Source organism: Scophthalmus maximus, chromosome 8 (genome assembly GCF_022379125.1).
Source record: "Scophthalmus maximus strain ysfricsl-2021 chromosome 8, ASM2237912v1, whole genome shotgun sequence".
NCBI lineage: Eukaryota > Metazoa > Chordata > Actinopteri > Pleuronectiformes > Scophthalmidae > Scophthalmus > Scophthalmus maximus.
Window position 1 is genome coordinate 2,086,476 of NC_061522.1, and position 13,525 is coordinate 2,100,000.

Consider the following 13,525-nt stretch of genomic DNA (forward strand, 5'->3'; position numbering starts at 1 on the left):
GACAGACGGCTTTTCGGAGGAAGAGGGGACGAATTAAACCCCCTTTTCAAAACTGTCCTCAAAAAATAACAGCGTGTCCTCAAAAAGAAGAAGAAGAAGAAGAAGAAGTAACTCTCACAAAACTCTTTCATACAGAGTCGCTCTCCGCCCGGCAGCGCATGATGACATTTATTGGTCCAACTTTCCGTATTGGTGTTTTAGAAACATTTGGCTCGTGAGGAACTTTTCAAAGTCGCAAAGTTGGCTCCAAAAAATCCCCCCAAACATAAATCAATCACACGTTGAGTCTAAAAAACGCGCTGTCCTGTAAGGAATCCCATTTGAGACGAGGCCTTTTAGAGTCACAGCTTGTCACAGGATTACGTAATGTGCCTTTACATTAGAGCGCGACCGATATTATCGGTTGATATCGGCCGATAATATCCTTTCACAGACGCGTCGGTGTCGGCCGATGCGTTTCGAGCTATATATGAGGTATGAGGCTTTAAATGTCAATTTATGTAATTTTAGGTCAAAATAAATGTTTATTTTCCCAATTCAAATTCTGTTTATTTGATGGAATTTGTAAAAAATATTTTTCCAATTTATAGTTTTATTGTTTATAGTATATATATATATATATATATATCGGACGATGTATCGGTATCAGGAATCTACTATTCCGGCTCTACTATATATTCACTGTCAGGTGAGGGGAGTGTATAGGGAGAATGGAAATGTTCATTTATTTATTGTTTTATTTAACAAAGCAGATATATTCAAAACAAGAGAGAGAGAAAAAATAGAAATTAGACAAATAGAAATAGAATAGAAATAGACAAAAGGGGGAAAAGGAGGAAAAAGAGGAAAAAGAAGGCATATTTAGTTATTTTATCCTTTTTTCTTTTATTGTGTTTATGAATGGAAATGTTCATGAAAAAAAACTTTCTTGTTCACTTCCTGAATGTTATTCACTTTCATTTACCATTTCTTTAATATGCCCCCCCCCCCCCCCCCCCCCCCGTTTTGTTTGAGGAGTAAACGGTGAACTGGGGTAAATTGTACTTTCAACACTTGGAGACCCAGAGAGAGGAAGCCGCAGGGCGCGTAATAGGACCAATATAGACGAGCCTTATGATTAATAAAAGGGAAACAATCATAACATAGGAAACCAAATGTGGCCCTTCACCCTGATTTGCCTTCACTCTTCATGACGGTTATGATGTTGGATTAGGATCCAAAGTGAGGCTGCCGTACCTGGAGCCATACACACCCAACTGACGCCCGTGCGTCTCCGTGCGTCGTGCGCTACGGGGACGGTTGGGTGGAGGTGGAGGTGGAGGTGGAGGTGGAGGTGGAGGGGGGGGGGGCTTGCGCCGTGCGCCGTGCGTCGTGCGCGCTGCAAGGTTTGGCCACACGGCATCTGCGCGCGGCGCTCGGTTCCCGTCACACCGACCAGACGGCTCAGCGCGCGGCTCGAGCCCGACGGCTGACGGAACGCAAGAGAGCCGGAGGAAGCGCGCGCGAGGCTCGACGGGTTTCTGAGGGTGGTCTTTAACGGGAATATATATACAGCCTTCCGGCACCGACCGCGCGCTTGGCTCACGTCCCGAGGAAAGAAAAAACAGAGAGAGAGAGAGAGAGAGAGAGAGAAGGGGGAGAAGAGAGAAGAGAGACGCCGGACTTGCTGAGGGGCTCTGCGGGGTTTGACCGTCTCTCTCTGGCCCGGGGAGCCTCGGGGACGATGCTGCGGGGCGGCCATGGTGCACGGTTTCTGCCCGGCGGAGAGGACGCGAGCCGCGGCCACAGCGCACCCGCGCCGCAGCCGTCGTGTTTTCCGACCAAGAATTGATGATGGTGATGACACCGCCTCCCCCAGTGGTCTGTTTCTACTCCTCCGGATCCTACTCGTCCGGGATGCTGCTTCTTCATCATCTTCTTCTCGCAACCTTGGATTATAGATGACTGTTTGTGGACATTATATTTTTCTCTTCTTCTTCTTCCCCATTTTCATTCCATCGGTTTTTTTTGTTCCTCCTCGAAGGGAAAGTGTGTGTGTGTGTGTGGGGGGGGGGAAGACATAAATTGGTAGATTGAGGACCGGTGTATTTTCGACTCCAAAGTGCGCGCAATCACGCCCAAAATCACTGACCGACGCCTTGGTGAGGAGGAGGAGGAGGAGGGGGAGGAGGAGGAAGAGGAGGAGGAGGAGGAGGCAGGAGGAGGAGGAGGAGGAGGAGGAGGAGGAGGAGGGGATGCCGCACCGTCCATCACTAAATATCAACAAATGTCACCGGGTTTGGATTTTGGGGAAGCCCCCCTCGGTTGGCGTTTGCGTGTAACCCGAGCGGCGTGGCGGCGGTGAGAGGCGGCAGCAGCGCGGGGGGGTCGACCAGCCGCGCGCCAGAAGATTGCGGATATATGGCACACAGAAAGGGGGGAAAATGAATTATTAAAAGATTCCACTTTGTATTTTGTATCTCGCAGGGGGAGGAAAACAAAAACCAGGGGACCTGGGGGGAGGAGGAGGAGGAGGAGGAGGAGGAGGAGGGGGGGACAAGACAACTGCAGATCCTGTCAAGATGCACTAGGGCTGTTGAGAGAGAGAGAGAGAGAGAGAGAGAGAGAGAGAGAGAAGAGAGGAAAAAAAAGACGCAGTCTCCAGCTCGGGTCCTTCAGCGGAGATGATCGCGGCGTGTGTGTGTCTGCGCGTGCGCGTGCGTCCCGCTGCTCGCGCGCATTCGAGGCGATCGATGTGTTTGCCTGTTGAAAATGCGAGAAGAAGAAGAAGGAGCAGCTCATCACCGCTGTGGTAGAGGTTCCTCCCGACCGAAGAGAGGAGAGGGAACCAAACAGGGAGCTCCTCCCGAGGCCCTGACGCTCGCTTAGAAACCGACCGTGCGTTTTCTTCTTCTTCTTCTTCTGTCTGAGAGGTTGAATAAAACACGTCCCCCCCCCATTCATATTCCAAACACACGATCAGATACACCGTGCGCCTTCCCTCCCCCCTCCCTCCCCTCTGCTCCATCCCTCCCTCCCTCCCTCCCTCTCCACTCTCAAATGGAGGTATCTTCTCGGCGCTGAACATCTGTGCAGGAGACACAGATAGATACAGGGAGGAGGAGGAGGAGGAGAAAGAGACTACAAGAGAGATTTAAGCCAAAGATTCTCTCATTCTGCATGTGCGTCCGGAGCCGAGGCCTGATGGGGCGGTGGCATGTGGAGGGGTCACTCTGAGGTTCCCCCCCGGCTCCTTCCTAACCTCTGGCGTTTGGTGTCTGCAGAATGGCGCGTTTTGGAGACGAGCTACCCAACAGGTATGGAGGAGGAGGAGGAGGAGGAGGTGGTGGTGGCGGTGGTGGCGGGGGTGCCGGCGGACAAGGGGGGCCCGGCGGCCGCGGCGGCTCCAGGCAAGGGGGGCCCCCCGGGGCGCAGCGGATGTACAAGCAGTCGATGGCCCAGCGAGCCCGGACCATGGCCCTGTACAACCCCATACCCGTCCGGCAGAGCTGCCTAACGGTCAACCGCTCCCTCTTCCTCTTCAGCGAAGACAACTTCGTGAGGAAGTACGCCAAAAAGATCACCGAGTGGCCATATCCTTTCACGAGCTGCGGCCCCGAGGTACCGGGGGTCGGGGTGTGTGTGTGTGTGTGTGTGGCCTAGTAGGTTGAGCACTTGCAGTATGGACGTTGTGGTGATTTTCCGTGTGTGTGTGTGTGATGTTTGTTCTTTCTCCTCTTTGCAGATGTTGTTGTGTGTTTGACATGCTGTGGTCACTGGCTGTTGATGATGATGATGCTGATGATGATGATGATGATGATGATGATGATGATGATGGTGGTGGTGGTGGTTGTCATGACGCCGACAATCACAAATCACGCTGCTGCTGCTGCTGCTGGTGATGAAGATGAAGTGCATATACTGTATTAGCTCGAACCCGTTAGTGACCTGAGCTTGTGTGTGAGTGTGTGTGTGTGTTTTTTAAGGGGTTATAGTGCGTCTCCGGGACGTTAATGAAAATCGAATCCAATCTGAAGTCATGAAGACACGACTCTCTCTCTCTGTGTGTGTGTGTGTGTGTGTGTGTGTGTGTGTGTGTGTGTGTGTGTGTGTGTGTGTGTGTGTGTGTGTGTGTGTGTGTGTGTGTGTGTGTGTGTGTGTGTGTGTGTGTGTGTGTGTGTGTGTGTGTGTGTGTGTGTGTGTGTGTGTGTGTGTGTGTGTGTGTGTGTGTGTGTGTTGTAGTCGTAGTCGGAGCTGAGTGCTGATGTCGGCATTATGAAAAGCTTTAAGCACCGTCCAACCAGCAGGGAGAGGAAATGACTCTCTCCTGCTCCGTCTCTCTAATTACTACTGACCATATATGGCCGTCCGGCGGCTGCTCCACAGGACGGCGGTGGAAACAGGCGCTGATTGTTCGGACCGGCGTTCGGTCCAACCCTGTTACAACGGGTTGTTGTTGGGTTTTTTTGCCATTTCACCCCTTGCCCCTACCCCTCGGTGGTAACGTGTAGGGGTGGGGGGGGTCTCAATTCCCTGTGGCGTCGAGGCCGAGGGGCTAGATGTTCCTCCAAACGGAGGAATGTGAGATAAGCTTTGCCAATCAAGGTCAAGTCGGCCGGAAAAAATGTCCAAGGCGACCGAAGAAACTCCCAACTTTGTGTGACAACCTTTGTTTGTCGGTTCAATGTATTATGGCGCTTTTCTTCATAATAGCCACAGAAAAAAATTGCTAGTCACCTTAAAAAAAATTGCTAGTCACCAAAAAAAAATTGCTAGTCACCTTAAAAAAATTGCTAGTCACCAAAAAAAATTGCTAGTCACCTTAAAAAATTGCTAGTCACCAAAAAAAATTGCTAGTCACCTTAAAAAATTGCTAGTCACCAAAAAAAATCGGTAGTCCCAGATAAAAAACCGCTAGTCGCAAAGCAGCGTTACGTGTTATGTTAGTAGCACGTATGTAATGTCATCGACTAACGTGATGTGCTGTTTCGTTGTTATGACACCGCCGGGGGTATTTTTTGAGTGTGATTCACCTGTCACCATGGCAACTGCAACAGCGTCTTTACAATGATATCGATTGATTGAATCTCCGGTGAGAACACAAACGCGTCTGCCTACGTGATGACGTGTCGCGTTCCAAGGCGCGTCCCCTTTCCGTAGGGGTAGATTTCCAACCCCGTTCCAAAAAACGTTCGTGGGCGTGGTTTCAAATCTCATTCCGTTGCTCCCCGGTGTGTTTTCTACCGGTTGTCACGATGGACCGATGCTTCGACTTGTCCAGAGGCGAGTGTCAGATTCTCTTCTGAACCAGAGACTGAGTGAGGGAAGAACTGGAGTCAAGGAGATCGCTGCTGGATTCTGGAAAAACATTTCATTCCAACACTGTGATCTTGTAACGGTGGAAGGAAAAATGTCTACGAGTGTGAGAGAGTTTGTGTGGTGGGAAAAAACTGCAGTAGCTGCTCACACACACACACACACACACACACACACACACACTCACACACACTCGCGGATCAGCTGGTGGTTTGGCTTCATCCATCTGGTTTTGGGGCAAGTGGATCCGTTCAGATCAGTCACGGCTGACGAAGGCTCTCATAGCTCAGTGTGTGTGATTGTTTAATTCCTGTGTGTGTGTGTGTGTGTGTGTGTGTGTGTGTGTGTGTGGATGGGGGGAGGTGATACTGTAACACCTGTTCAACAGGATCCCATACCTCAGGGGGCTCTGACACACACACACACACACACACACACACTTAGCCCAGTGGTTGGCAGAAAAAAACCACCATGTGGGACGTTTACGCTCCAGTGTGCTTCTCTCTCTCTCTCTCTCTCTCTCTCTTGTGACATCAAGACACGTCTGATAACACCGACGCTGTGATTCTTCAGCTGATGTACAGACAATGACGGACGTCGGTGACCCGACATCACACTGTTGCTCTTGTCAGACATGGAACTGTGGAGTTCGCCTTTCTTTACTGTCATTTTCATTCAAAAAGCTCGAGATGTCGAGAGCAACATGGGCAGACATCGTCGTTTTCTCACATGTACATAAAGCCCCCAGAAGCAGTCGGGACATGTCGGGACATCGGTGCGTGTCTGAGTGTAACTATCAACACATAAAAGGTTTATAAAAAACTAAATCTGGTCGTCAACGCTGATTTGAAAAAGTAATTTCGATGCCTCGACATCTTGTCCGCGTCGGGGGGGTCGACCGTAATCACGACGCGCTTCAAACGACAAAACATCATCTATTTTCCAAATTGCTTTTTTTAAAATTTAAAACAAAACAAAATGTCGTGACGTACCCAAGCGGGGCTTGTCCACGGTGGGCCCACGTGTGTTTGGCCGAGTGGCCTTCAAGTGGGAACTAACTGGGTTTTACCCATGTGACCCAGCCCATGCCCACTTGGCCCACACGTATCCCCTCATGGGTCCCATTGAATCAGCCCACGTGGAAATTGTAGTATTTCTCTACTTAAAGCCCCCGTGTGTAATTTTTGTAGTTTTCCGGCGTCGTCTGGTGACAAAGTTGCAAACCGCAACCAGCCGAGCACCCGACAGGGGACACTTTATGGCGGCGCACCGCTCATTCCATTTCCGGTAGCACAGAAAATTCTGAAAAGTTTGCGTTGACGTATTCTGGAACCGTTTAGTTCAACAAGCGTATTCAACAGGACGTAGAAACATGGAGACTCACACGGCGGTCGGGTCCACCTCATGGAACTATATCTAACTCATACATGAACACATAGTTGTGGACGATATGTTCAATTTGTGTGAATAAGTGCTTCTAAATAGTACACACTGTAGCTTTAACTACTTGTACTTGTAGCCAGGCTCCAATACTTGCATGTACTTCATACAGTACATGAACTGGGTTACAGTAAATAACACACTATGAAGAGGAATCACACTCACTTACAGTATGACTGTATACTGTACACACCTCTCGACGCAGCCTCCTGACAGACACACACACACACACACACACACACACACACACAAAAGTAATGGTACTTTTGACCGAGCTCTACTCCAGACATGTGATCCTCGCAGTCAATTCCCTCAGTGTGTGTGTTTGTCTGGATCTCACCGTGGTGAAATGTGATGCCCCTGCTGTCTGTGTGTGTGTGTGTGTGTGTGTGTGTGTGTGTGTGTGTGTGTGTGTGTGTGTGTGTGTGTGTGTGTGTGTGTGTGTGTGTGTGTGTGTGTGTGTGTGTGTGTGTGTGTGTGTGTGTGTGTGTGTGTGTGTGTGTGTGTGTGTGTGTGTGGTCTGTCGCATGTTACACGTGTTCGAAGAGGTCAAGACGAGGCAGATCATTTGCACAAGTCCATAGAAAGACCATTAACTCCCGACTTGTTGTTGTTCAAAGAGAAAGGCGAGAGATGATGATGATGATGATGATGAAGAAGAGGGAGGGGCGAGAGGTGTGCGCGTCACTGATGTCATATGTGTGAACGTTTACATGACGTCCATCTTCCGTCCTCGCGCTTTGCGAATCGATCGACTGGTCACGAAGTTGCTGCACTGACATCAGTTATATCTTTTTATCAACAAATCCAGTAAAGTTTAATTTAATAACGACGCGGACGTCAGAGCTGCGTGAGCGTTTGCGTAACCGCGCATTCTTGCCAGTAAACACAAAGCAATGGAAGCAATGGAGCGAATCGTGATTTTTATTGATTGATCGGCGTTCACAGCGGCCAGAGCCGACAGCCTGCTCCTCGCCGCCGCTGCCGCCTTCGCCTTAAAGGGGCAGTACGCGATTTTGGAGACGCAGAAACAGATTTTCGGGGGAAGGAAAATAAACCTGAGCTTGCTGAATGGTCCGTTGCAGGTGTAGGTCATCGATTTAATCTGTCCATTATTTTCTCGATTAATTGATTTAGTTGTTTGGTTCATAAAATGTTATGTTATACATATTCACATTTGAGAAGCTGAAATCAGAGGATTTAGATTTTTTCCCTGATAAAAACTACTTAAACCGATTAATCGATAATCAAAAATAGTTGGCGATTCATTAAGAAGTCGATTACTAATCGATTTACTGTTGCAGCTCTAGTCTGGTTTTCCAGGACCGGATAATACGTGAATGATGAGAGAAAGCGAGTCTTTACTTCACAAATGAACCAGGGCGGGGGGGGGGGGGAATCAAAAATCCAAAGTGAAACTGCCAGGGATTATAGAATCGACTCGCTTCAGCTGGTTAGTGGCTCCGCCCACTGAGGAAGTGAAGCGTCAGCAGACGTGAGGGATCAACTCACTGTGAGTTATCACGACCGGGCTGAGCAGGAGACGCAGAGAGAAGTGGCTGGATGGAGGTGGAGAGAGAGAGAGAGAGAGAGAGAGGGAGAGACGAGGTTGTGGGGGAGGGTGGAGAGGAAGAGAGAGAGAGATGGAGGGAGGAATGTGGAGAAAGGAGGAGGATTAGAGAGCGATGGAGGTGCAGAGTGTTTTCCCCTCATGTTGAGTCACTGATCTACATTCAATCTGCACTATGTGAATTATTGATTGGCCTTTAGCCAGCGCGTCCGTGTGTGTGTGCGTCCATGTGTGTGTGTGTGTGTGTGTGCGTCCATGTGTGTGTGCGTGTGTGTGCGTCCATGTGTGTGTGTGCGTCCATGTGTGTGTGTGCGTCCATGTGTGTGTGTGTGTGTGTGTGCGTCCATGTGTGTGTGCGTGTGTGTGCGTCCATGTGTGTGTGTGCGTCCATGTGTGTGTGTGTGTTGTGTTGAGATGCTTTCGCTGAAAAGCCCAGTGGTGGCTTTTTTTTTTCTTCCTTTTTATTCTATTGACAGAGAAAGAGAGAGAGAGAGAGAGATTCACACACACACACACACACACACACACACACACACACACACGTGTCCATGCACACCACATACAAACATTCAGTCATTCATGCACACAAACACCTGCAGGTGTCCATAAAACATACATACAAACATGCATCATACTGCATTCATTCAGCCACAAGCACATTTACATTTCCTCACACACACACACACACACACACACACACACACACACACACAGGAGAAGTCAACCTTGGAGGCAGGGCTGATATCTAAATACCAGCGGGGGGAGGGGGGTTAACGCGCTACAAGCCGACGCCCCCACTTCAGCAGCCTGGATGGTTCATCTCAGTCCTCTCGTGAAAATACTCCACTCACTTCCTGCGAACTGCTCACAACTGTGCTCGGGCGTTTTCTAAGTGGGGCCAGCAGGACTCATTGTGAAGTCTCTCGTTTGCACCCGCTCACGCTGAAAGTGACCGAAGCTACACATGAATATCAAGTTTTGAGAAACTACCTATAAGATATGATCCTGGGGGAGGGGCCGAGGATTCTCTCTTAATAGTTGTTTTGCCAAACGTAATGAGGGGGGGGGGGGGGCGATCACCTTAATGATCCTAATCATTGTAATTTGTGCGGCTGCGGAACTCTTTATGCATAGAGGTTCCACGTGGACGAGGAAGAGGAGGAGGGAGGACGTTTGTGATGCGAGGGGGGCGTGCGAGGGTTGAGTGAGGACAGGAGACAGAAGAAGAAGAAGTGGAGAACGAGGGGAAGAAAGGAATAGAAAAAGAAAAGAGGACTGTCGACGCTCTCAGCTTCTCGTCTTCCTCTCGCTTCATCTCCTCTTCCTCCCCCCTCCCTTCCTCTTCCTCTCTCTCTCCTCACTTCCCTCCTCCTTCCTCCTCTTCCTCTTCCTCCCCCCTCCCTTCCTCTTCCTCTCTCTCTCCTCACTTCCCTCCTCCTTCCTCCTCTTCCTCCTCCTCCCCCCTCCCTTCCTCTTCCTCTCTCTCTCCTCACTTCCCTCCTCCTTCCTCCTCTTCCTCCTCCTCCCCCCTCCCTTCCTCTTCCTCTCTCTCTCCTCACTTCCCTCCTCCTTCCTCCTCTTCCTCCTCCTCCCCCCTCCCTTCCTCTTCCTCTTCCTCTCTCTCTCCTCACTTCCCTCCTCCTTCCTCTTCTTCCTCTTCCTCCTCCTCCCCCCTCCCTTCCTCTCTTCCTCTCTCTCTCCTCACTTCCCTCCTCTTCCTCCTCCTCCCCCCTCCCTTCCTCTTCCTCTCTCTCTCCTCACTTCCCTCCTCCTTCCTCCTCTTCCTCCTCCTCCCCCCTCCCTTCCTCTTCCTCTCTCTCTCCTCACTTCCCTCCTCCTTCCTCCTCTTCCTCCTCCTCCCCCCTCCCTTCCTCTTCCTCTCTCTCTCCTCACTTCCCTCCTCCTTCCTCCTCTTCCTCCTCCTCCCCCCTCCCTTCCTCTTCCTCTCTCTCTCCTCACTTCCCTCCTCCTTCCTCCTCTTCCTCCTCCTCCCCCCTCCCTTCCTCTTCCTCTTCCTCTCTCTCTCCTCACTTCCCTCCTCCTTCCTCCTCTTCCTCTTCCTCCTCCTCCCCCCTCCCTTCCTCTCTTCCTCTCTCTCTCCTCACTTCCCTCCTCTTCCTCCTCCTCCCCCCTCCCTTCCTCTTCCTCTCTCTCTCCTCACTTCCCTCCTCCTTCCTCCTCTTCCTCCTCCTCCCCCCTCCCTTCCTCTCTTCCTCTCTCTCTCCTCACTTCCCTCCTCTTCCTCTTCCTCCCCCCTCCCTTCCTCTTCCTCTCTCTCTCCTCACTTCCCTCCTCCTTCCTCCTCTTCCTCCTCCTCCCCCCTCCCTTCCTCTCTTCCTCTCTCTCTCCTCACTTCCCTCCTCTTCCTCTTCCTCCCCCCTCCCTTCCTCTCTTCCTTTCTCTCTCCTCACTTCCCTCCTCTTCCTCTTCCTCCCCCCTCTCTTCCTCTCTCTCTCCTCACTTCCCTCCTCTTCCTCCCCCTCCCTTCCTCTCTTCCTCTCTCTCTCCTCACCTCCCTCCCCTTCCTCTTCCTCCCCCTCCCTTCCTCTCTTCCTCTCTTCCTCTCTCTCTCCTCACCTCCCTCCCCTCCCTCCCCTCCCTCCCCCCTCCCTTCCTCTCTTCCTCTCTCTCTTCCTCTCTCTCTCCTCACTTCCCTCCTCTTCCTCCCCCTCCCTTCCTCTCTTCCTCTCTCTCTCCTCACTTCCCTCCTCTTCCTCCCCCTCCCTTCCTCTCTTCCTCTCTCTCTCCTCACCTCCCTCCCCTTCCTCTTCCTCCCCCTCCCTTCCTCTCTTCCTCTCTTCCTCTCTCTCTCCTCACCTCCCTCCCCTCCCTCCCCTCCCTCCCCCCTCCCTTCCTCTCTTCCTCTCTCTCTTCCTCTCTCTCTCCTCACTTCCCTCCTCTTCCTCTTCCTCCCCCCTCTCTTCCTCTCTCTCTCCTCACTTCCCTCCTCTTCCTCTTCCTCCCCCCTCTCTTCCTCTCTCTCTCCTCACTTCCCTCCTCTTCCTCCCCCTCCCTTCCTCTCTTCCTCTCTCTCTCCTCACCTCCCTCCCCTTCCTCTTCCTCCCCCTCCCTTCCTCTCTTCCTCTCTTCCTCTCTCTCTCCTCACCTCCCTCCCCTTCCTCTTCCTCCCCCTCCCTTCCTCTCTTCCTCTCTTCCTCTCTCTCTCCTCACTTCCTTCCTCCTCTTCCTCCTCCTCCCCCTTCCCTTCCTCTCTTCCTCTCTCTCTCCTCACTTCCCTCCTCTTCCTCTTCCTCCCCCCTCCCTTCCTCTCTTCCTCTCTCTCTCCTCACTTCCCTCCTCTTCCTCTTCCTCCCCCCTCTCTTCCTCTCTCTCTCCTCACTTCCCTCCTCTTCCTCTTCCTCCCCCCTCTCTTCCTCTCTCTCTCCTCACTTCCCTCCTCTTCCTCCCCCCTCCCTTCCTCTCTTCCTCTCTTCCTCTCTCTCTCCTCTCTTCCTCTCTTCCTCTCTCTCTACTCACTCCCCTCTCTTCCTCCCTCTGGCTGCTGTCGACTGCAGTGTGGAGAGATGGTCGGAGTAACGAGAGACGGAGGAGAGAGAGAGAGAGACGGTTGGAGGGTCGTGGAGGAGGGAGGGAAGAAAAGGGGGAGGAATGAAGGAGTAGTGACAGACTCAGTGTGTGTTTGATCTGAGCTGGTTTCCCCAGAAACAAGTGTAGACATCTGTGTGTGTGTGTGTGTGTGTGTGTGTGTGTGTGTGTGTGTGTGTGTGTGTGTGTGTGTGTGTGTGTGTGTGTGTGTGTGTGTGTGTGTGTGTGTGTGTGTGTGTGTGTGTGTGTGTGTGTGTGTGTGTGTGTGTGTGTGTGTGTGTGTGTGTGTGTGTATCAAAAGCTAATTTTGAAAGTTGGTTTTGTTTCGCCGTTTACGTTCCCCAGCTGCTACAGTCCGTTCTATTCCATTACCCATCATGCCTTGCTGTGGCTATGTTGCGCAATAGGAGTGTGTGTGTGTGTGTGTGTGTGTGTGTGTCTGTCTGTCTGTCTGTCTGTCTGTCTCATCTATCTTCCGGTGTTTGCTGATGGTGCAGTTGCTTAATCCTGCAAAGAAGAAGAAGATGAAGAAGAAGAAGAAGAAGAAGGTGCAAGCAGGTGATTGCTTGCACCTTCAGCGCGAGTGTCCATCTGCAGCAGACCTGCCGACCGGCCCGCCACGTTAATGTGTCAGTCGGCCGAGATGGGGGTGGAGTGGGTTTGGTCCTGTCAGTCAGCGAGGTTGCCCCCCCCCCCCCCCCCCCCGGGGTGCCTGTCAATCACCGGGGGCACCTGAGGCAAAGATGCTGAGGAGGCCGAGTTGATAACTACATGGAGGAGAGTGGAGTCGTGCTGTGACAGCGGAGAGATAAGTGACACTTTAATTAGGTAAAGGCTGGTTAGTGCTTTCAGGCTGGATTTGATGTGTGTGTGTGTGTGTGTGTGTGTGTGTGTGTGTGTGTGTGTGTGTGTGTGTGTGTGTGTGTGTGTGTGTGTGTGTGTGTGTGTGAGTGTGTGAGTGAGTGAGTGAGTGAGTGAGTGAGTGAGTGAGTGAGTGAGTGAGTGAGTGAGTGAGTGAGTGAGTGAGTGAGTGAGTGAGTGAGTGAGTGAGTGTGTGAGTGTGTGAGTGTGTGAGTGAGTGAGTGAGTGAGTGAGTGAGTGAGTGAGTGAGTGAGTGAGTGAGTGAGTGAGTGAGTGAGTGAGTGTGTCTGATCAATATCGCGGGGCTGATACTGGCTCTTAGTTAAGTACTGGGTGGTGTTGTTGTTGCGTCTCTCTGGCTGTGAAACCTTTAAAAAAGAGGCGACGTTTGTTTTTTTTCGGTGAAAATCTTTTTTTAAGGGACAATCGTGGCGTACGTTGTCGAACGATCAAATCCAAAACTTTATTTTATATTATTATATTCACATTTGGTCCAACGGGGCTGAGCAACTCGTGCACGGTGCGACAGCCACTGTCCCTGAGGCTCGAGTGAAGTGAGGGAGAACTACAAAACTACAAAAGAAAAAACAAGGTTGGAAAACCTGGGAGTTTGAGATCGAAGTGCAAACTATTCATATAATCATCCAAATACACTTTTATTCTCATATTATTCTAGTGTCTGTTCCGGAGTCCCCTCCATCCGAGGTGGATCGAATCGGGGGGAGTTTGTTCCGTGTTGTCGGCCACGCCCCCCTCTCGACCTCCGAGGTCGTCCTCGCCCTCCAGAGGGAAGGAGATGTCAGACCGTCTGAC

The 13,525-nt window shown here is 51.2% G+C and overlaps 1 protein-coding gene across 26 annotated transcripts in view; it reads left to right on the plus strand.

Annotated features, from left to right (window-relative positions):
* Positions 1–2,532: 2,532 nt before the first annotated feature.
* Positions 2,533–13,525, plus strand: part of cacna1ab (calcium channel, voltage-dependent, P/Q type, alpha 1A subunit, b) — a 106,226-nt gene continuing 95,233 nt past the window's right edge. For 24 of the 26 annotated variants that reach the window (XM_035637359.2, XM_035637365.2, XM_035637376.2 and 21 more), the window contains exon 1: positions 2,534–3,572. In XM_035637359.2, the coding sequence (XP_035493252.2) occupies positions 3,265–3,572 (308 nt within the window). In that variant the 5' untranslated portion in view covers positions 2,534–3,264. Of the gene's footprint in view, positions 3,573–13,525 lie in introns of all 26 variants that reach the window. The other 2 variants (XM_035637384.2, XM_035637385.2) reach the window with 1 other exon arrangement.